Source organism: Equus przewalskii, chromosome 32 (genome assembly GCF_037783145.1).
Source record: "Equus przewalskii isolate Varuska chromosome 32, EquPr2, whole genome shotgun sequence".
In the NCBI taxonomy this organism is placed as follows: domain Eukaryota; kingdom Metazoa; phylum Chordata; class Mammalia; order Perissodactyla; family Equidae; genus Equus; species Equus przewalskii.
The window spans coordinates 5,799,560-5,824,142 of record NC_091862.1 but is presented as its reverse complement, the minus strand read 5'-3'; the positions used below and the strand labels follow the sequence as shown (position 1 = coordinate 5,824,142).

At 35.5% G+C, this 24,583-nt stretch overlaps 1 protein-coding gene across 32 annotated transcripts in view; it reads left to right on the top strand.

Moving 5' to 3' along the window:
• QKI (QKI, KH domain containing RNA binding) overlaps positions 1–24,583 on the top strand; it is a 151,705-nt gene that overhangs the window by 25,213 nt on the left and 101,909 nt on the right. For all 32 annotated transcript variants that reach the window (XR_011535525.1, XR_011535526.1, XM_070602984.1 and 29 more), the window contains one exon: positions 13,409–13,551. Coding sequence is in view for 30 of the 32 variants with exons in the window: in XM_070602984.1 (XP_070459085.1) it covers positions 13,409–13,551 (143 nt within the window). In the remaining 2 variants the exon portion in view is untranslated. The remainder of the gene's footprint in view (positions 1–13,408; positions 13,552–24,583) is intronic.

Sequence of the window (24,583 nt, the reverse complement as noted above, 5' to 3'; positions counted from 1 at the left end):
TAACAGCCAGATAAGTTGTTCATAAAGGGGAATTCATTTTAAACTGTGTCTTTGTATGGTATCTGATTGGCTTGCTTTCCCTGGGGTCTTTGTCAAATGTGTCTTCTCTTGGAAGCCAAATCTCAAGCAGGAATGTGAAGTCCAGAGGAAGCAGGAGTTCTTTTTGAATCTTGAGTTTTGGTTTCCTGTCTGAAGACTCAAATTTCCCTGAATAATTACTTCTAAGAATATCTGTCTCCAAACTGTATAGACCACATAACCACTAAATGCAACATAATACTTTTAATATTTACATAACTTCCTTAGATTGTTGTAGGATGATAGTGAGGAGTAGAAATTGCATAAAAGTTAGAATTACTGTTACTTTTATGTTGAGAGGTGCTTCTTTGAGGCTGTACCTAGGTGCTTTGCTTCAAATATTGTTTTTGCTCATGTAGTTTCTGATAGAGCAGGGACCATGTCTGTTTTTGCACACAACTATATCCCTAGGGCCTTGAGCAGTGCCTACTTCATAGTGGGAATACAATACATATTTGTTAAATGCATGTATGACAAACCATTATATTGTACCGTGGATTATTAAGATGGTTTAAAAAAAAAAACCTTAAATTATACTTTATTCAGGCCAATACATTTTATAAGCAGTTGTACTTTTAGGAGATAAAAACCTTTTATTTTATTCTTAAAAGTTTTACTAAGTATGCTTTCAATAGAGTTGATTAAAACTGTGCAGACTGCAATATAGAGGTTACGAAAAGCTCAGGAGGAATGAATCATTAAAACCTCTGGTAGCAATCCTGGTAGGGGCAGACTTTTCCTATGGATTAGGTTTTTTCTTTTTAAGCTGAGACCAATCATATTTCAATGTGTGTGCATTTTATCTTCTCAAGATTTGAAGTAAACTAGAGAATTTTAATATTGATGTAATGAACATGTTATTAACCAAGTGTTTTTAGATTCTCACAGATTCAGGATAAAGAGAGCAGGCCCTTTTGAGAAGAGGAATGCATTTCTGTTAAAGGGAAGAGAAATAAGTTTCAAGCAAATAACCTATTGATTCTGGAGTGAAATTTCACGAAAGTTTTGTAGCTTTCCATGTGTTTTTTGCTAATAGTCCTAATAAGATTTGTTCAAACAGCGTTTTTTCCAAGGGTCTAGATGTTGAGAATATAGCAAAAGAAAAAAACAAAGCTATCTGCCCTCCTGGAGTTTACATTCTGATGTAGGAGATAGGCAATAAGCAGAAAATACATTCTGAAGTATATTAGGCAATATGAGTTATGGGAATACATTGAATAGGATAAAGGGGATTGGAGTGTTCTGGATGGATTGGAGCAAGTTGCAGTTTTAAATAGGGATATCTCGATGAGCCTCCTGGAGAAAGTCACTTTGGAGCAGAGCTTTGAAGGAGATAATGGACTGAGCTGTACTGCTCTCTGGGGAATAGCTTTCCAAGGGGAGGGAAGAGTCAGTGCGCACCTACCTGCAAGGCCAGGACGAGCAGTTCCTGTGTGGCTGTGGCTGTAGTTGTGAATGAGGGCTGGGGGCGTGGATTGGTTAGGAGGGTAGGTCAGAAAGGTAAGAAGGGGAGGTGAAGGGGGAGCCTCTGTGGATGTTGTGGGCCCTTGTAGGTCTTGGTGAGGACGTGGGCTTTTACACTGAGATGGGAAATCATTAGAGGAGTGGTTGTTAAATGTGGTCTGGGCACACTTTTAGGGAGCCTTTGAGATCAAACTATTTTCATGATAATAAGATGTTATTTGACTTTCATTCTCTCATGATTGTACAGTGGAGTGTTCCAGAGGCTATGTGCTGTGTAATATTGCAACAGATTGAATTCAGGAGAAGATATTAAAATCATGTTGTCTTTATTAAGAAGGACATTTAAAAGATTTGCAAAAAATATTAAACACTGCTTTTCACTATTTTGTTGAAAAATGTTATTTTTCATAAAATGTTTTCTGTTAATATGTAATGGTATTTACTATTTTTTTAAAGTGAGTCAAAAGTAACCACTTTTCAGTTTTGATTTCTGGTACAGTAAATATTAATAGATAAAACTTTCACAAACACAAGCTCTTTCAGGTTCCTTGTAGTAAATTGTTAAGTGTGGACTCCTGAGGCCAAAAAGTTTGAGAACAGCTCCGTTAGAGGCTTTTGAGCAGAGGAATGACATATCACTGATTTTAATAGACTAACTCTGGAAGATAGAGCCTGGACTGACAGGGGCAGTGGTGGAAGCAAGGGACCAGTTATTTGAGTAGTTTTGGTGAGAAATGATTGTGACTAGAACTAGGGTGGTGGGGGTTGAGGTGGTGAGAAGCAGTATTTTGGATATGTTTTAAAAGGTGAGTATACAGTATTTGCTGATGGATTGGCTATCATGTGTGAGAGAAATGGACTTGCGATTTTCTGAGCAGCAGGAACAAGTTTGGGGGACAGATAAGGAGTTTGGTTTTGAATGTGTCAAGGTGACATGTTTAGAAGGCAGTTGGATACAGGCGTTTGGAGTTGAGGGAGGAGGGTTTGTCTGGAGTGTACTCGACCAGGGTTTTTGTTGGATTATTTTGGTAGTATTTTTATATGATAGCATTTATCTTCCATTCCAATAAATTAAACTTTTACGATCTCAAAAAGAAGACTGTATTCTCCATTTAAAAAACTCATATTAAAATTGCTTCCCAAGAATATTGTTATATGATAATAGAATGTACACTTTTGAGGGCAATAAAAATGTAGTTCTGCCAGTAGCATGCAGAACACTACTTAGATTTTCTAAATCTAATTCTTTGTACAGTAAATCGATTTTGGTTTAATTACAGGGAATCCTATTGTTTACCATATTAAAATAATGTTTTTAGTACCAATTACATTGACATCTGAGGGTAGTGTGTATGTTGCTTTTGTTACAAAAATGGAAGTTTTGTTTTCTAATTCAATCTTGATGCTTGCTATAAAGGACCTTTTGGTATAAGGTGTATAGTAGATTGTTTATTATGGCTTAAAAAAATCTCCTTAGCTTTTACATAGTTTGAGTGATTTGACTTGTATATGGGCTGTGGTAACACTCATGAATGTCATTTGACGTTCATTTGCTTTATGGAGTTACGGTGATGCTCTGGTAAACATGTGGTGCATGACTGCAGATCTTCGATTTTTCCTTCATTGAACATAGGTGGGATTTGAAATACAATTGAAACGAATAATTAAAAATCAAAGAAATAGGGGCCAGCCTGGTGGCATAGTGGTTAAGTTCGAGTGCTTCGCTTCAGCCGCCCAGGGTTCACAGGTTCAGACCCTGGGTGCAGACCTCATCAAGCCATGCCTTGGCAGTGTCCCACATACAAAATAGAGGAAGATTAGTATAGATGTTTAGCTCAGTGACAATCTTCCTCAAGCAAAAAGAGGAAGATTGGCAACAGATATTCTCTCAGGGCCAATCTTCCTCACACACACACAAAAAAATGTTACCTAGGAAAAGCAACCCGCCTGGCCTGCCTACACAGACATAATTCCTTCAAAATTTGGGGGAGTTCTGTTTCATTTTCACTGTGATTTACTAAATTCCTTTCCAACCCCTAAGGATTTTGAGCTTGAAGAGGATAAAGTACAGAGGGACAGACCCCTCCTCACCTCTCTGAATTCAGATATGTAGAGCCTGGTTATATGAGGATTTGATGCTTTACAAGGATATCATGTAAAGTAAATCCTGGTGCCCAGGAGATTAAGATATTTTGGAATGTGTAATTCCAACAGGAGTAGGATTGACTGTCTGTGGTTCAATGGGTCACTGAGTTTATATATCCCTTTCCTGTGGGATATTGATACAGAGGGAGTGCAAAATGAGATTCTCTTTGAAGAAAGAGGAATGTGCACAGACTCTTAGTTGATAGAATTTTAGAGCAAGAAGAAACCATAAATGTGATCTGGTCTAACCTTATTGTGCAGAGGAGGAAACTGAGACCCAGATGGTTAATTTCAAAGCCACACAGGAAAATCTTGCAGAGAATCAGGAGTAAAATCCAAGTTGTGTAAACTCAAGACCAGTGCTTTTTCTCTGCTACATGCAGTTATTAGAAACATTTGCTTTCTGCAGAAAGATCATTGTTTATGGATTGTAGCCTTTCTCCATGTTCTTAAGGCAGATTTAAAGTACATGTGTGTTTTAAGCAGTATCTGTTAAAGAAAATTAAAGAGATTATTTTGATTATTTTTAATTAAAGAGGTTATTTTGAGATCCTCCATTTTATTGGTAAACAGGCATTTTCTTTTTCTTTTTGCTATGACTAGAAAAGTAAGATGTTTGTATGACTTTCATTCTCTCCCACAACTGTCCTCCCACCCATTAGAATAAATAATTCTGAAGGCCAAAGCAAAAACTTTTAATTTTTTATTTTGAAATAAATTTAGATGTAAAAAGTAGAAAAAATAGTGCACAGGTTAATGTTAACAAGTTGTATAACCACAGTACAATTATGAAACCAAGAAATTAACTTTGATACAATATTATTAACTGATTTGCAGATCTTATTCAAATTCCACCAGTTTTCCTGCTCATGTTCTTTTTCTGGTCCAAGAGCCAATCCAAGATTTCGTGTTGCATTTAGTGGTATGTCTCTTTAGTTTCCTTCAATCTGTGACAATGTCACATTCTTTCATGATACTTCTGTTGACACTTTTGAAGATTATTGGTCAGTTATTTTGTAGAATATTCTTTAATTTGGGTTTGTCTGATGTTTTCTCATGATTAGATTGAGGCTATGCATTTTAGGTAAGAAAACCACAGAAGGACTGTTGGGCCCTTCTCAGTACATCATATGAGGAGTATATGTTGTCTTATTCATGATATCAACTGGTCACCTGGTTAAGGTCGTGTCTGCTAGGTTTCTCCACTGTACAGTTACTCTTTTCTTTATGACTAATAAATGTCTTGTGGGGAGATACTGAAACTGTACAGATTGTGTTGTTTCCCATCATACTTCTGTTCACTAATTTTAGCATCCATTGAATGGTCCTTGCCTTTGGTGATTTTTTTGTTGGTGATTTTCTATATCCATCTTTTCTTTTATATTTATTAATTGGAATTCTGTAAGGAAGCTCTCTCCCTTCTCTCTCATGTACTTATTTATTCAGTTATTTATATCATTATGGTCTCATGGATTATAATCCATTAGTATCATCATATTATAAGTAAAAACTTCTAAGAAAAGTATTTATTTTTCAAAAGTTAAGGGGCCAGCCCCATGACTGAGTGGTTAAGTTCGCGTGCTCTGCTTTGGTGGCCTTGGGCTCACAGGTTTGGATCCTGAGTGTGGACCTATACATTACTCAGCAAGCCATGCTGTGGTGGCTTCCCATATAGAAGAACCAGAACGACCTACAACTAGGATATACAACTGTGTATTGGGGAGCTTTAGGGAGAAAAGAGGAAGATTGGCAACAGATGTTAACTCAGTGCCAACCTTCCTCACCAAAAAAAAACACCTGAAAAAGTTAATACATTGAAATGATTAAATATTCAAAGACATATAAAGACATATAAGAGTGTATGGTGAAAAATGTCTCTTCCACCACAGTAATCCAGGGTACCCATTTCCATTGCAATGAGTATGTACTCATGCGTCTCTTAGCAACAGGGATGTGTTCTGAGAAATGCGTCGTTAGGTGATTTTGTTGTGTGAACATCATAGTGTATTTACACAAACTTAGATGGCGTAGCTGACACATACCTAGGAGGCCTATTCCAATCAAATAATTGTTTTTAATTCACTTTTAAAAAATGCTTTCCCCTACCATGTTCTGTTTTTTTTCCAGTAGCCTGTTTGCCTTCTTTGTATACCAGCAGTACCCATTTATTCATTCCCGACTGTCGCTCTGCTAGGAACCTGTGCCTAGATTTCATCTGCAGAACTGTGTTCTATTAGCATGGAGTGAAAGAGGAGGGCTGCAGAGACTTTTTTTGGTAATCACTAGTAAAACAGTGAACACATTGGACTATGCTTGTTATCTAGCCAGCAATAAGCCAAAAGTTGGTTTGTTCCATTTTCTTATTTTCCATTCTCTAATTACCATCTCTTAAAGTGAAGTTTAAGGGCTTTTTATTCCAGGAAGTCCTTTATGAAACTAAGTAAAAGCTGGTTGGACTAGCTGTGACCTTGGACCAATTCTTTAATCTCTGAGCATTCATTTCTTTCTTCTGCTGCTGTTTTTTTCTTTTTTGGTAAGATGGATGTTATGTTCTACTTCAGATTCTGTTTAAGGTCAAGTGATAGTTCATCTAACGTATTTTAGCATGAGGGAGGTACTCGTATGTTAAAAAAATAATTATATAGGTCGTTGTGGTTTACTTTTAGAGTTGGGGATCAGTGACTTAATTCTTATTATAATTTTATGTAGGAATCTAATATTATTTGTAGCATTTTGACTTAAAGTACTTTCTGCCATCCTAATGAGAATATCTTTATTTTCTAAGTGGTTATTGTAAAAAGTTTCATATAGTAAATCCATCTCCCAGAGATGACTCTGTTGATAGTTGTTTTTTGACTTCTATATGTCATGCTAAAAATACACATACTTAATATAAATTGGATCATATAATAGGCATTCTTTTCTGTAACCTTTGAAAGAGCCTTTCTAGGACTGTGTAGCTATTATTAAATACGTTCCATGATACAAAACCGCTGCTGAGAACAAGCATGGAAACAAGATGAACATTTTTATAAGCCTCTACCGTTTCATATTTTTTAAGTGAAATTTATCAGCAGTTTTGCACAATTGTTAATTTTGCCAATTTAGAGGAGGGCTATCATGTTGAACTGAATTTTGTAGTTTTTCTTTTTTGTGCTTGTAGTTGTGAAGTACAAAATACAATTTAACCCAAAAAATAAGGTCCCATCTAGAGAATTACTGATAGCTTGGTTTTTTTTCTTCCCTGTTTCAAAATAGTTGCCTCAAAATTAAGTCAGATTTAATTTATGTTTGTTCGAGTAAGCAAGACATACATTCCACTAAATAGCGTGTATTGTCTAGTAACCTGCTTTTTTATTCATTTGCTTTCTGTACCTTGTGGATGTGGCCTTTTAAAACAAGCACAGTGAAGTTACATTATTCCATGGGTTTTCCTCTGCCGAAAATATCTTTAAAACTTTCCCTGTATTTAGTAAACCCTGAATTAGAGGTTTCTTTTTACAGAAGAGATCGTTGTTGCCCCTAACTAAATAACGGTACGTAACAACCACCTCTCATGTAGTGGCAGTTGTTCTTCAGTTATAAATAGATTCCTAATATTGCTGTTTTAAGATTTAATAAGTTTCATGTAAATAGGGACAGTAATTCGTTAATGAAGATCTAAAATAACTAAAATCTTAACTTTGCTTTTGTGGTAGCATGCCAGTTTGGTGTGTAGCAAGAGATGGATTGCAGACAGTGGGGAAATAAAAGCCCACTTAAACTTTAGTTGAAATGATGAAAGCTGTCATTTTAACTTGGTTTCTAAAATTTATACTATGTACATCAAAGCATATACAGTTTTATAAGTAGTTGGCTCTTATTTTACTGAATAGATTAATGAAAAATGTTAAATTTAAAAAACGAGGCAGTAGTGGTCCAATGACATTGTAACCTTTTCATTTCTTTCTGTATTTTAGCTCCAGCTGTATTACAATAAGGTAATTTTTTTGATGGATTTAAATGTAAGGCATAAAGAAAAAGCAGATAGACGCCCAAATAAGATATATATGCCTATAACATAAGCATAGTTGATTGAACAATTGGAAGTAGCTACCACAACACTGAGTATAAGATGTGTTTTGTCTGAAAATTTTTTCAGTTTTAAAAAGTTGTCTTTTAATTTGGATTGTTACAAATTCCAAAAATAATTGTCATGAATTTTGTTTTATATTTTATTATTTGTATACCATTAATAGTTTTTTGCTTACTACTGAGCTAGTAAATATTTTTCATATTTCATTTTCTAATTTTTTTCTTGGTTTAAGTTTGTTGAAAAAATTTTAAATCATAAAGTATAATAGGGCTGTATTTTATTCTGTAGTCTTCCAACATTGCAGTATTGAATTTATATACAGCCATTATCTATCTGTCTGTCTTAGGAAATGATTACTAATTTCGTAATTTAGATTTCTCAGCCTCTGTTTTTCTATTTCTGATATTTCTTTATGTTGTCCTTAATTCTGATATTCTACTTTTTTTTTTTTTGAGGAAGATCAGCCCTGAGCTAGCTACTGCCAATCCTCCTCTTTTTGCTGAGGAAGACTGGCCCTGAGCTAACATCCATGCCCATCTTCCTCTGTTTTATCCTTTGTTTTCTACATGGGACGCCTACCACAGCATGGCTTTTGCCAAGCGGTGCCGTGTCCGTACCCGGGATCCGAACCAGCGAACCCCAGGCTGCTGAGAAGCAGAACGTGCGAACTTATCTGCTGCGCCACTGGGCCAGCCCCCTGATATTCTGCTTTTCCACAGAGTGGTTGATCTGTTAGTTAATCCAATAATTCAGATTTTAAAAGAAGGTTCAAAATTTTAAGGTGGCAGAGGGTGGGATGCACATACAATAATTCAGATATTATAAAAGTGTAGTGGTGATCGGAAAGCCAAAGGCAGAAATGAACTGAGGCTTATGAAATGTAGGAATGATTTTAAAACAAAGATGTTTAGTTAACTCGATAGTTAGGTAAATTAAGGGGAAGGGAAAAAGGTTAAGGCAGATGATGTAACATTGACAGGTCATGTAAAACAGAACTGTGCAGGGACTATTTTCCCTTTTCTCTTAGGAGCAGAATTTACTGACTGATAATTGAGCTTTAGTTTCGAAAAAGAAAAAATCAAGGTAATTAAAGCAGAGAAATGTGAGGAGACTGTAAGTAGTATAGCTGAAACAGATTTTCAGGCTTAAACCGAAATAGTTTTCAGGATATTGAAATTTGAAAAAATGTGATCCCTGAATACAATTCAAGAAAACATGGAAAATGAGAGGAACTTGAATGCTAGAAAGATAAATACTCCCAAAAGCCGAAAACTTTATATTCTAAGCTTGATGGCACATTTGTAGATTCCAAACCAGATTATTTTCTGTTTAAACTGTTGGATCCAGAGGTTGATTTGGGGGTCCTAGTGTAGCTTGAGATTTCATCAGATAGTTGATAAGGTGTGCCTGTGTTTTGGTATCTGGGCTAGAGAAATGTGTGCACTGTGAAATTATAGTTAGTTGAATCCTTGATTCATATAATAGTCATCCCTGAAGAATGCCAACTGATGGATTAACATCAGTCTAAAGGGATATGTCTAGTAGAAAACAACCAGGAAAAAATTTAAATCGTCCGCTGATGTCTAATCAAACAGTTGTGGAAGCATGGAAAGCTGGAGGCTTTGCTTAGCACCACCACCATGTCAGCAGTGTAAGGTGCTCACCAAAGAAGTCAGGGTATTCTTAAACACACTGTGGAAGTGGAGTCTTTGGGATGGGAGGTAGGCAGCCTCCATCTGCATGCTCTTCAGTTGTCAGAGAAGGATGTGTACAGTGCAGGAGTTTCCATTTTAAAAGGGATAGAGACAATTGGAGTATGTCTCGATAACCATGTCATTATATAGCTTAGAGAAGAGGACATTTACATATTATGGAACTTTTCAGGTATTTGTAGGGCTCTCATATGAGAGAGACATTTGACATATTTTATGAGCTTTGGAGTGGTGAGTGGGAGAAATTTTAGGAAAGATTTTGGTTCAGTAAAATTTGTAACATTTAAGAACTTCAGAGATGTCTATAACAAATTGTATTGATGATGTGAGGGATATCTTTGGGTTATTTTGTGGGAATTTTTATGCTAGGTGATTAAACAGATGGTTCTGAACTTATAGTTTTCTTGACCGCTGCTTCAGGTTGATGAAGGTAGTGTGGAGATGAGGGGACATTTGAGCAAGCATTATCCTGTAATGTTTGATACAATAAAAGAATATATAGAACATACTAGTTATGAAGCATTCCAGAGTTTCATAAATGAACACCTCTGAACCCACCACTCTGGAAGGAACTAGAGCATTACCCATACCCATACCCATGACATGTTTCTATACTATTTTGGCTATGATTATATCAATTTGATAGGATAGCATTAACAAAAGCTCTGATTGTCAGGGCTTATGGAATGAAAAGCTTTGGAGACAAGACTTTTTAAAACGTGGTTATAAGGGAAAATAATAAATGGGATCCTACATACTAAGATTGTTAGCCAGTGGATTCAATTGAGTCATTAAATAAGCAACCTCTAATTATTTGAGGTACAGGCACAGAGAGTTTAAGTAAGAGACTTGTGTAAAATCACACAAACAGTTACTGTTAGAACTGGAATCAGAATGTGTTCTGACTTGAGTGTTGTAAATAACATGCCAAGAAGTGATTTTCTGGCTAGAAAGGTGCTGTTGCTAAAGGTAATACTCAGCTGGTTAGATTCCACAGTGCATAAGATTGTAAATTCCTTGAGTACTAGAACTGTCTTAGTCATCTTTTCATTCCCGTCAGTATTGTCTTGTATATAATTGGTGTTCTATTATTAAATTGAGTGATACATCTTAGAGATAGCAAGAAACATGGTAGAAAGACTTTTTATCTTAAGAAAAGTAGAATTTATAATTATGTTGTTTGTACTTTTGCTTGCCGTACTCCTCATTGTTAGAAAACAAAGGCCAGAGTTTCTTTCCTCCTGACTTCTTTCTTGACCTTAGTACCCTGCAGCAGAGTTGATGACTCCTGCTTTTGTGCTACCGTTATCTCTAATCTATACCTCCTACTCTTCTTATACCCTAGATATCTATTTGTTTGTATACCTCCCATATTAAAATAAGCTCTTTGAGAGCTAGAACCATGACTTACTTAAGTTTAATGCCCTAGAACCTAGTTCATTCTTCCCTTCATTCACCAGCCGTCTACCTAATCTACTGAGTATTAATTGAGGACCCACTGGGTTCTGGGCACTATTTTAAGAGCTGGGGATACAAAGGGTAACAGAATCTTATGGAACTTTCAGTTATTAATCAAAGAATCACACCAATGTTTATAGAAACACAACGTAAGTGGTAAAAGTATCTTTTCTTCTAATTTCTATAATTCTAATTCTCTAACTCTAACTTGCAATTTCTTCTAATTATTATATCATCTAATTGGATCTATGAAGGTTGTTGGTTTTTGTGTATTTATATATTTTTTAATCTAGTCATGTTATCTGAATTTTCTTATTTCTAATTGATTCTCTTGGTTTTTCTAAGTGGGATAAATTTGTTTACCTGGGAAATCATCTTTTCCCCTTCAGTCTATTGTATTACTATGTTTACTTATAGATTTTTTAATATTGAGCTATTCTTGCATTTATGGTATAAATTCCACATTGTCCTGGTGCATCATTCATTTAGAATGTTTGTATCTATATTTATAAGCAAATTTCACCTATAGTTTCCTTTTATGCTATCGTCAGATTTTTGTATCGGTGTTACTGACTTCATAACAAGAATTAGGCAATTTCTGAAGAAGAAATTTAAATGTAACAAATTAATATTGAAAGTGCTTTTATATGGAGACCTGGACTAAAGGATATATGTATAATTTTAATTAGATTAAATTTTCATAATACCCTTTGGTTAATAACTTGCAATTATGTAAATTATGTGAAGAATCATTTATGTTTAAATTATTGGTCATTGAAAACTTGATTTGAGAATTGCTGTTACATGCTAATTTAAGATAAAGACTAATTTGATACTGGACACCTTTAGGAGAGATTTTCTTATGAAACTTAAAAGTATAAAAAAGAACTTAAAGAATGAAGTGTTGCCCTTATAATGTAATTAAATCCAAGGTACTTTCTTTTGATTTTTTAAAAATTTCATTTGCTATTCAGAGACAAACATTTGGTAAGCTTTGATAAGCAAATTGTTATTTAAGAAAGAAAATTTGTTATAAAATGAATATTGCCATCACTGAAGCAGAAAATGTGCAGTATTTTCAATGGTTGAGACTTTGTAACTGGGTAAGAACACTTTTGATCATGCCTTTTTGCGGTGTTGGATTTTATTTAACTGAAAATGATTTAAATAACTAGTTAAGAAAATAAAAGTGTGCATTCATATTTATAGTTCCTTAATAGCAATAGGTTTAAATTTCATGTTTGGAAGGCATACAAAATACATTTTAAAAATAAAAGCATTTTATTTTTAAATACTAATGGATATGAGCCTTTTCCTCAAGGAGGACATAATCCATAGCATGGAGAGATGGTTACAGAGTCATACAGCTAATTTAGTGATGACAGCCCTTATTAGCATGTTCCAGTGGGCAGGAGCCTATTCCCTAGCACATTGTGGAAGCTTAATAAAGAATTCTTGAAAAGAATTAATCAGTTTCTTTATACAGGACTTGATTCATTAAAATAGATTTTTCATGCTTTTTTTTAAGAAGTATGTTTATACCTGGGATGTCATAATAGTCTTTTTTAAAAGATCATTGGCTTTAGGTATCTCTTCTTTTTTTTTTTCCCCCTCATATTTCATTCATTAACTCAATGTAGTTTGATCCCTTACCATCTTTTCCTTACTTCTCTGATCACCAGTGGCTTAGTGGTGAAATCCAAGGTACCCTCTTTTGCTTTTTACCTTACCATGCTTTTGTGGTATTTGATACTCTTGATCATCCTGTCCTTGAATCTGTCATTTTTTAGCTGCTTTCACACCACTCTTCCCTACTTCTATCTACCTCCATTTCTTCTGGGTTTGAATCTTCTTTTCCTCACCTCTTAAATGGTGCTTTCTCTAGGATTCATTCAGTCCTTCCTTCTCCCCATACCCTCTCTTCTCCTACAGGTTTAACCACTAAATTTGTGTATCAAACTCAGACTTCTGCTGAACTTAAAATCTGTGTCTGTTAGACGTCTCTGTTTGGATATTCCAAAGACACCTAAAATATCTAACAAAGTGATCCAGTTTTAGTCTCATTCACATTAGTTCTGAAGTATAAGAGAGTCTTTGATATTAGTTTTGTCTGATAGATGTTCTTATGATAGTTATTTGACAAGCTATCATTTGGAATGACTGGCCTCATTTAGGGATGGAGACATTAGACAAAGTGACAGATCTGTTTCATACTGAATAAGAGCTTGGGCTCTGAAGTTAGTTTTAATAAAATATTATTTGGTTCGTGTAGATGTGATTCTGGTAGAAATTAATTAAGGCTATAGTTCAGTTAAACATAGACTTAATCCAGAGAATACAGGATAGATCAACAATTCTTTACCTCTGTGAGTTTTAACACTTATCATTGAAATCCTCCCCTACCCTCTTATTTTTTTTCCTGGGCTAGCAAGAATATTTTTTTGTCTAACACATTTAAAATTTTTACTTTTAACAGAAATTAGCAGAGTACGGAAAGACATGTACAATGACACATTAAATGGCAGTACAGAGAAAAGGAGTGCAGAATTGCCTGATGCTGTGGGACCTATTGTTCAGTTACAAGAGAAACTTTATGTGCCTGTAAAAGAATACCCAGATGTAAGTATATTTTGTTGTTTTATTCAATTTCTTTTCTGTTTCACATACTTTGGGAAGAGTTATATCTGGTGGTAAATACTTAAGCATTGTCAGCCACTTTAAAAAAACCTTCTTGTGAGGGACTACAGGTGTGAATAATTTGGCATGAATAATTTTAAATTTCTTTCTAAATATGTTTTCATTTAAATGCTGCTATATCACTTTTGGAAATGCACATGGTCAAAACTTAGTTTTAGATTTCAGATTGAGGCGAGAATTATGGAAAGAGCTTTGGCCTGAATGTCAGAGAGCACCAAGCATAACTTTCTGCTCATCTTTGGCTTGACCTTCGAGAAGCCTCAGTCTGGGCCAAGTCATCCTTTCAGTAAAATGAGAGCTTGGACTCTGTGACAGCTAAGGTTGCTTTCAGCTCTAAAATTTTTATGATGACCACTGTTTGTAATTTTTTTGTTTTTGTTTTCTTCATCTTAGTCGCTTGCTCAACTGTTCTCTATAAGCACCTTGTTCTAAATAGCTTCCTTGTTTTATACCAGCTAATTTATAAGTAGCTCCAAACTCTTTGCCTTTTGTTACAAAGCCCTACACGATATGGTGCTTTTTGTCTCTCTGACCTCATCTTAAATGATTTCCCTCTTCCTCCATATACTGTAGTCACATTGGCTCCTAGAACAACTCAAGTCTGTTCCCAGCCTAAGGCCCTTTATGTTAACCTGTATAGTGATCTCTACTGGCTGGCTTCTTGTCATTACGATTTTAACATAAATGTCACTTCCAAGAGGCCTCCCCTGACAATTTTATCTAAAAGAAATCTGATTACTCATTGTTTCACATAAGTCTCTTTATTTCTCTGCAGTAGCACTTATTATCTGTTATATTTCTTATTTGTTTTTCTGCGTCTCTTTAGCAGAATATAAGATACTTAAATCAAGAACCTGTTTTTCTTAATCACTGCGATATTCTCACTGTGCATAATGTTGGCGCATAATAGGCATCCAGTACGTGTTGAATAAATAAAGGCAAATTGGTGGCTTTTTGTTAGGTTTCAGAGGACTTTACTGAAAGCACATATAAGGAGGAGTTGATGTTCTAAGGTCAAAAAGGTGATGTTTACTCTTAAGATTCATTGATCATATTGACAGCATACTAGTCTGGAAATGGGAAGTAATTGTCTTAAGTTGGATTAATGGGAAAAAGCTTTGATATTTCACAAGTTGCCTTTCCAATAAAATTTTCTTTAAAGCTCTAATACGTTTACTTTTTTTCTAAGTATTTTTGCTTGCAGATATACAAAGCAGTTCTGGATAACGTAGGCAAAGAAAAAGTTTGTTGGAAGATAATTGGGTGTGGTACAAAGGATTAAAGGAATAGCTGGAGAATACACCTAAGACAGGAATCAGGGCAGCTCTGAGAACCTCTGCAGTAGGAGTTTGGATCTTCTCTGTTGAGAGCCATGCTGTTAACATAAATTGGTATCAGTGTCTCCCAGACTTTATTTTCAAACTTCAGATTCTTAGGAGAGAGAATGTGTTTTGGCCCAATCTGGCATGACTAGGAATGTGAGGTTAACTTACATAACCTAAACATGACGACTATGGTCCCACTCTGGGTATTGAGATGATTCCTAGAGATGGGAAATTGTGATTTGGGCACCTCTCCCAATTGGAATCTACAAATGTTTGGTCTTTCAGTGTCTCCTAAAGGATATCAGCCTACTCATCTGCTTGTTTAAACTCTAAAGGATAAAGTTTCTGCCGCCAGTCTTCCTCCATTTTGTATGTGGGTCACCACCACAGCATGGCTGCTGATGAGTGGTGTAGTTCTGCACCTGGGAGCTGAACCCAGGCTGCTGAAGCAGAGAGCACCAAACTTAATCACTAGGCCATGGAGCTGGCCCCCACACAATTTGTTTTTTTGGTGAGGAAGATTGGCCCTGAGCTAACATCTGTTGCTAGTCTTCCTCTTTTTGCTTGAGGAAAATTGGCCCTGAGCTAACATCTGTGCCACTCTTCCTCCATGTTTTACATGTGGGATGCCACCACAGCATGGCATGATGAGAGGTATGTAGGTCCATTCCCGGGATCCGAACCCATGAACCCCAGGCTGCTGAAGTGGAGCTCATGAAGTTAACCACTATGCCACCAGGCTGGCACCCCCAGACAATTTTTTTAATACCTTGATTTTAAATTTCTCTTAAAAGAATTTAAATTTGGCAAAATTGGGATCTGCACATATGTTTTGAATTTTTCTTCTTTGTGGTTATTAAAACATACCAAATGAGTAGTAACTGTTTTCTGGTGTATGTTAGGAACTTTAGCTCATCTTTTAGAAAAAATTAAATAGTATTAAAATAAAACAAGGGAGTCTGTGTCAGGTTTTGGCAGTATGGGAAAAGATTTGTTTTAGAATTATGACTTAGATATTGGCCACAATGAAACAAATATGCATTCTTACTCTTGCTTTTTTTCACTTAATATATCTTAGAGATCATTGCATATGGGGCTTCTCTCTCACGCCCCCCCCCCCCATTTGTATGTACGTTTGAGTTTGTGAGTGAATTCATCCTATTTGATTTGAAAATGCTTTTATTATTGTTAAAGCTTCAGAGGGACAGTGTAGCATAGTGGTTAAAAGTGTGGACTCAGACCCAGACCCCTGACTGGCTCTTCTACTTGTTTTGTGACTTTGGGCAAATTACTTGTCATTTCTGGTCCTCAGTTTTCTCATCTCTGTAATGGAGATAGTAAGTCTCTCACAGGGTTATGTGGATTTCTAAGTGAGTTACTACATGTAAAGCATTTAGAAAATGTCTTTATGCTGTGCGCGTGCTACCAGAATGTCAACTCCATAAGGGTGGGGATGTTTTCTGTTTTTATATTCCCACTGCCTGGAATAGTGTCTGATAAATGGTAGAGGCACGATAAATACTTGCTGTGCATATCTGTAAGAAAGCCTCACTCTTTCAAATATTGGTGGACTTTTTTTTTAACTTTTGCATTTGCACACAGCAAGTTATTTCTAGAAGTAAGTGTTAATTTGGAGATATTGTTTTGGGCGTGGCTGTGTATAGCTCTGGAACTGATAGGAGGAGAAAGTCTGAGATTCAGTAGTTGGGAAATGAGATTGTGCTGTATAATACCCTTCCCAGTGTTTTTGAATCAGTGGCTTAATGATGTGGGAATGAGAAGCCTATTGAAAACTTTTACAAAATTCCTATGTATTAATATTTATACTTATTAATAAAGCAGACTTTTATTGCATCCCTATTGTACACCACAAACATCCTGGGGATGGGACTATTAATTCAGCTGGGAAAACTCTTAGACCTAGTCAAGATAATAGTGGGGTTTTGAGCCAGATAGGCTTAGGTTTTGAATCCTGGCTTACTCTCTTACTGGCTGTGTTTGTCAACAACTGCCACAATAATACTCTATATAATAAGCCACCCTAAAACTCAGTGGCTTAAAATAACAAGCATTGATTTCTGTGCTCTTTAGTCTGTACCGTATATTGACGGGTTCTGCTGTTTGGGCTGAGCCAAGGTTGATCTAGGCTGACTGCAGATGTGTTTAGAGCTCTATTTAGTTCCTGCTGGGCCCAGCCCAAAGAGGAGCATGCACTTCTCATGGCAGGTCACTGGAGTGCCAGAGCCAAGCCAGATTGCTTAAGCACATGTAAGGCCTCTGCTCTTGTCCCATTCGCTAACATTTGGTTAGCCCAGTGATTGTCAACTGTGGATAATTTTGCCCCGCTGGGACGTTTGGCAATATCTGGGGATATTTTTGGTTGTCAGAACTTGGAGAGGTTACTAATGACATCTAGTGGGTAGATGCCAGATTTGCTACTAAACATCCTACAATGCACAGGACAGCCCCCTACAACAAAGAATTATTCTGCCCACAATGTCAGTAGTGCTGAGGTTGAGAAACTGCATTATCAAGTCACTCTGTCCACAGTGAGAAGGGGACTGGGATAAATATTTGCTGAAAAATGATTGAGCCTATTACATTGGCTTTGAGCATCGTTAATGTCTTAGAATTTGTTTACTTGTCTATAATATTATAAGGTCCCCCTCATAGAATTGTTGGGAGGAATGAAGATGACAAATGTGTGGCATCTGATAGAGCACTCAGTATGGTTCTTGGGATCATGAATAAGGAAAAACATCCTATTCTTGAAGGAGTCTTGTAGGAAAGATATTACATTAAATCATTTAAGACTATTTAAGTTTATCATACATTCATAAAATAACATACATGAATGAAGATTAAAGTTATATCTAGGCCATCAAACTGGTAATTTGGCCAGTTATTAAGGACTTGTTTGGATCCATGGAGATCTTATAAGCAGTGTATGAATGGAGTTAACTCTGATATAAGTAAAAAATGTTATGTTTCAATGAGTCAGTAATAATTCTGTCATTAAATTTGCCTAATTATCAACATTGAGTTGTGAGAGGTTGTTTTATAGGATCTGCTAGAGTGCTAGATAAGTTTCAAATATTGGCAAGGTCTAGCAGTTAGGGATATTAGTCATCCTGTGTATACACGAACAGATTAGGATGTGATATGAAATTGTAGTGAGGCTTTTTCCAGAAATTTTATATGAAGGTAACTCTGATTTTCTGATGTTTTTGAAATGGGTTTTAATAGCCTTGAAAGGTATGTCTTGGGTCGAGGCTATCATGATGACGCATATTGTCAAAGGTTTGTAACGTAAATAAATGCCATTTCAAATATTTTTTCCAGCTTGTAGGATCCCAGCCTGGCAACTATAATTAATAAAGTAGATTGATAATGTTATTCACAGTACTCTAAATAATAATCTATGTTAATGGTAGAGCATAAATTTTAACTTCCCATTCAATTGAATTATCTTGGTTTTGCAGATAAAATTTGGCTAGTCATAGCTTCTCAGTTAGTATTAGGTTATGGTAGTTTTCTCCTGTTTCTCAAGATTGTCAACTCTAAATTGGATATTGAGCTGGCGTTTATTTTGGAGGGGTTGTGAGAAGAGAAAGGGATCAGTGCAGTTAGTTACGTTTCCTTAGTCTTTTGTTCCTTTGACTATTGTGGTTTTCTTATTGTGTTGAAGGAATTAATCAAGAGTCCTCAAAAGTCTTGATATGAAACTACTTGTCACCTTTGTTCTTTTGAGAAACAAATGGACATTAAATCCAAATTTAATGATCTGGAAAGTCTAGTTATTCAATGCCTAAATTAAGCCTTGATTTTTGCCTGGATATCCTTAAATAAGAGTGAATATGTTATATTTTAAAATTAAGATCTATACATCTCTCTTCTTTGACAGTTTATACAGGAAACTGTTAAGGAAGATTGTTGATTTTAGGAAGGATTATATATTTTTATTGAGTGGAGTTAACTTGTGAAGTTTTTCAGATTACATAGCAACCTGTTGGAGTTTTTAATTTAGCGGTATGATTGGACAATACAGAGCGTGTCTTTAAGTTGTAGGTGGAGAAACTGTTGTTCAACGACTTAGAACTTTAAACAGATTAATTTAATGAAGGTCAATTTCATGACTTTCGTTGTTTTGCTTTTGGTTTTGAAGTTTCCTTTTTATTTTACTCTGCAAGGGTTTATTGAGGGCCTGCTGTGTATCAGATATTTAATAGGCCTCTTTGTGGTCTGAGACATAGTAAATTTCTTAGGGTGTTAATAGAAATTATTACAAAAAGGATTCCAAGACAATCTGAAAACAATAAATTTTGTTTAGCTCAGGTTTTTTCATTTTAACAATTTTTCAAATAATAAGCCTTCTCAGAGTCTTAAATTGCTAATGCTTTCTTTTGTAAGTAATATTTAAAAAGAACTAGTGTTCAGAAGAACAAATTAAAAGCTGTAGTTAGTTTTTAGGGAAGAATTATTGCTTGTAAGCAAATGTTTTCCAGGCTCGGTTGAGATAGAAAGTTTTGTCTGTGATTTATCTTATCCAAAAAGTTTCTTTGGATATGCTTGGTTAAAATTGTTACAAAAGACTTAATGAATCAGTTGGATACCTAATCACAGGTATTTAACCTCCATATCTCTAAGATCCTTATGGAAATAACCAAAGGAGTAGAGTACAAAAACTGGAGAGAGATGTGCTTTTCAGTGCTATTTATATTCCAGAAACATTGAGGTGTTTCTGTTAGATGTTAAAGGAAAGCTTGAGGTGTTGGTCTGCAGTTGGCCCATCTTGAGAGAGCATTGTTTCCTGGAACCCAGGGAAGCAGTCAATAACAGAATCTTCCTAATCCTAACTAACCCTTTCCCTCCAAAATTGGCAAATGAAATGGGTTGTTGAGTAGTCAAAGGTTATACCACTTGAATTTGAACACCCATCTTAGTGCCTGCTTATAGTAGTAGGTGACTTAAATTTATTTTATGAGTGAATGAACTTATCATTTATGCCTTCTTTTAGTTTGAATTTCAGCAGAAGACTACCATAGTTTGTGATCGAACCTGCCTTAACTTTACTCTAGGGACATCAAATTTGAACTTTTCAATGACTAGCTTTGGAACTAAATTTAGTTCATTATTTCATTGGAAAAGCATATTAAATGTCTTAATAAACCCAGCCCTTTAGAACCAAATAGTTTTTAAATAAGTAGGGACTTCCTGAAATGTAGTTTTGACTATCATAAACACTGCTCTTCCCAAGTCCCACAACACGATCGTCAGTAAGCAGCCTACGTTTCATGCACTTGGCCATCTCTCTGTTTCATATTGGTAGGATAATTTTTTCTTTGTTATTTGGTAAAGAATTGATTGAGCTTAAAAAATATGTCTATGTTTTATTTTTTGGGGTTATAGATTAATGATTGTTTTGATTAGGTTCTTGCCTTTTTATTTGTAAGATAGTATAAAGGTAGTATAAATTTGCATTTTAAGAACAGATTAAGACACAAGAAAAAAACAAAATTTGAAAAGTAATTAGAAACACGAAGGCTAAAGAGCAGATCTTAGTATAAACCAGAAAACTTTGGGCATCATTCTTTTATTCCATAATGTTGTGTGGCCTGTGCTGGGCAACTGGCAAAGGAATATAAAAAGGCATAATCTTTTTCTCATGGTACTATTACAGCCGTAATCCAGTTATACCATAATGAGAGCCTAAACTAAGGCATTGCCAGTTGAAATGAAGAAATGGGAACAGATTAAATAATGAAAATCTTAAGATTTCTTAGTCTGTTACATGTAGAGGCTAAGAGAAGACAGGGCGTTGCTAGTGGTGCTATTCATTGAAAATAGAGAATACAGAAGGAGAAGGTTTTATAATTTAATATTGAGCAGGCACTAAGAGTAAGATGATAAATGTATTATAGTAAAAGAACATAATAACCAAAAGTCACTGTAAGCTGAGTTGTTTGTAACAGTGTAGGAACATTGAATCAGGGTAGTGTTAAAGACAGTTTTCCCTAGGTCAGATATGACTAAAATTTGTGCCAAAAAAAGCAAGTCACTTTAAGAACTGAGTTAATACTTTTGGAACAGTATATGAGGCTGATAATATTTATGCAGCAAAGCTTAAGTCATCAATTTCAAATAGCCTTAGACAGTATTCATAATCTGTGGTCAGAATTACATATTTCGTCTCCTAGAGTTTTCATCAGAGTCTGAGGTGATACTTGTAAGGTCAGTCCTGACTCAAATAACCATATTCTTTGTCTCTTTTTTGAATTTATACATATTTGTCATTGAAATATGCAGATGAAATAATAATTACATAAAGGTTTTCATTCATATAAAAGGTTCTGTTGAGGTAAAAAGATGTATATGATGATTATTAAAACAATGATCCCAATCAGTAAAAGACAGATGAAAATATTGAAAAGGCAAGGTGTGGTTATGTAAACGTAGTATGGTAATGATATGTTTTGGGATGTAGGTGGAGAAGAAATTATACAAACACCATTGGACTCATTGTGAAAGTAAACTTGGATGTGATGAGAGTTTTTATTCAACTGTTGTACTAAACATTTGGAATGATTGACAAGAATGAGAAAACTAAACATGAGTTTCTGATGTGATCAGGGTATATGTTTAAGGTCTTTAAGTGATAGTGGTAATCACCTTCCAGTGTTGTGAGGATTAAGTGACTTAATGTGAGTAAAGTGCCAAGGGTAGAAACGGTCGTGTTCTGGAACACTCATTGTAAGACATACTTTAGTGTACTCAGCACCTAAGAAATGTTGAATGACATAGACTTTGCACTCAATTGATACTTCCATATTGAAATGAAAAGTGGAAATAATATTTGTTTTGTTTCTATGACATCATTGACTCTGTCATTTGGAATTTGTCCTGAGATCAGTCAGTCAGGCTTACCATGTGGGGTATTTCTGAAATGTATAAGGGTTCCTGTGCTGCATATTAACTTACTTAGTGATTGAATTTTTTCATTGAGAAAGAAAAATTACTAATGATTTCTGCAAAGACTTAAATTGTATTATCCAACAATCTGAATAAATATTAGTTTCTTCTGTTTGCTGTATAATTGTGTAAGGCACTGTGGATTGAAAAAAAAAAGACTGGGACCAGCCCAGGGGCGTATTGATTAAGTTCGTGTGCTCTGCTTTGGTGGCCTGGGGTTGGCGGGTTCGGATCCTGGGTGCAGACTTACATACCGCTCATCTAGCCACACTCTGGCAGTGTCCCACATACAGAAAAAAATGGAGGAAGATTGGCACAGATGTTAGCTTAGGGACAATCTTCCTCAAGCAAGAAGAGGAAGATAGGCAACAGATGTTAGCTCAGGGTAACTCTTCCTCACAGAAAAAGACCAGGTGCTGGTTCCTGACTTGAAGGAGTGACCTGCATGAGACAGGCAGCTCATTGCATACTGTGTGATAAGGGCATGAGAGGTGGGTACAGAGCGCTGTGAGATCTTCACTTTGGTGGAGAAAACTGCTATCTCTGGGAATCAAAGAACACACATGGAAATCACAGAAGGAATGCTTGACCTCTGTATTGTGTAATGAGGAAGATTCGACATGTTTGGTGGAGAATGAGAAAGGAACGTGTTAAAGGGAAGAAAAATTAAAAGCACCTCTAAAAGTAACTTTTAGAGAACGATGAATTGCTTATGTGTCTGAACAGAAGGGTAATAGCAAAAATAAGGGTTTGAGAAATAGCTTGAGATCTTTTAAAGGGCCTTGTGTATTAGAGTTTGGACCTTATACTGTCAAAAATATTGTCCTCTTCTTGTGTCATAAAACCCTTACTGGCTTTCATTGCCTTCATATTTTTAATTGATTAAATGATTTTTTGTTTTTCTAAGCATTTGTTATTTACCTTTTAGAAGGATAACCATCTATGTTATTTACCTGAGTTTTTTTTTTTGACTAGGTTGGCCTTGAGCAAATGTCTGTTGCCAATCTTCCTCTTGTTTAAAATTTTTTTCCTTTCTCTCCAAAGCCCCAGTGCATAGTTGTATATCCGGGTTGTAGGTCATCCTTTTCCTCTAAGTGGGAGGCTGCACCGCCATGGCCTGACGAGTGGTGTGTAGGTCCGCGCCCAGGATCCAAACCGGTGAATCCCAGGGCTGCTGAAGCAGAGTGCATGAACTTAACCACTTGGCTGTGGGGCCGGCCCCCTACCTGAGTTTGTTTTGCATGGTTTCAGCCTCTTGCTCAATTATGTCTGTACTCAGAGGGTGAAGATTTGCTGTAATTTAGGATATCCAAATTCATATGCCACAGATTTCATATTTTGGTTATTATTGGTTACTGTTTTTCCCCTTTACAACTTCTGGTTTAAATGTTTCCTCTTACATAGCTTTGTGCCACCAACAGAAGATGTGTACAAAGGCCTCATATATGAAAGGTTTTGCAAAATGAATCCTATATAATTATTATGTAGCATAGGGAGACATATTAGGCTGCTTATCTAGAATTAATATGAAGATAGAAAAGAGATAAGGCATTTATGTCCCCTAAAAGCACAAGACATTTTGATATATTTAATTCTGGTATTTTTAATTAAAAACAGTTGTACTGCAAAATAGTCACCACTCTCATCTTACACACTTATATAAGGTAGGTTCGCTGGTGTTAACTACATTAGAAGTGATCCATTTTTTGTCATCTGCTAAGTGAAAGACTTCAACATATATACATTTGTGTGTGTTTCATACCAACTGTATTACTTATGTGATATAATGTAAAGTTTGTAAGGTATCTAACTAAAATCACCTTAGAAATACTAGACACAATATTTAAAAATAGATTATCAATCTTTTGTGCGAAAAGCAATCTGAAGAAGTGCATGTCCTTTAAATTGTTTTCCAAAATTTTAAGCTGAAATTACTCTAACATTTCTTAGAAGTGTTTCACTGAAATACTTTTGGAAATTCATTTTTTATTAGTTATCTGTTTTGATAGTGTATCACAGGAGGTTTTCTCTTTAATTGTAAACTTCGTAAAAGGTTAATGGGAAGATTTGCCATAATACTTTATATTTTGTCATTGGGAGAAAAATATCATTTCCATTTAAAATGAAGCGAGCAGCAACGAATAGCGTTAGACACAATTGTTGTTAACCTCTTCTTTAGAATTAACATGCCACTTGGCAAAAATGTAATTGGTGAGCCACAGAGAATGTCTGTACTTAAAACAGTAGGGTTAATGAATCTTTTTTTTTTCTTCTTTCTTTCTCTTCGTTTGGCCTTTAAAGTTGCAGTTAGCTCAGGCTGTTTGAAATGATTTTCTCTGAGTGTGTTGTGACATTGTTTTAATTGAATGAAGCTGCAGAACTAGCATGATAAATCAACACAGAATGAATTTTAATGCAAGGCAAACGACATTAACTTGGAAATTGGTTGCAGTAGACAAAGCAGCTGCTATGATTAATTTTTTTCGTTCTCTACTTACAACATTTTGAGAAAGATGACCTTGACAGTTTGAATTGTCTTAGTATCCCAGTAGTATGCACTGTAACACACTTGAGCTGTTACGAGATTGGATCATTTTTAAGGTTAGGGAAATTTTGTGTTACAGATTTAATATGTTGGTTTTGACTGATTTTGAAACATT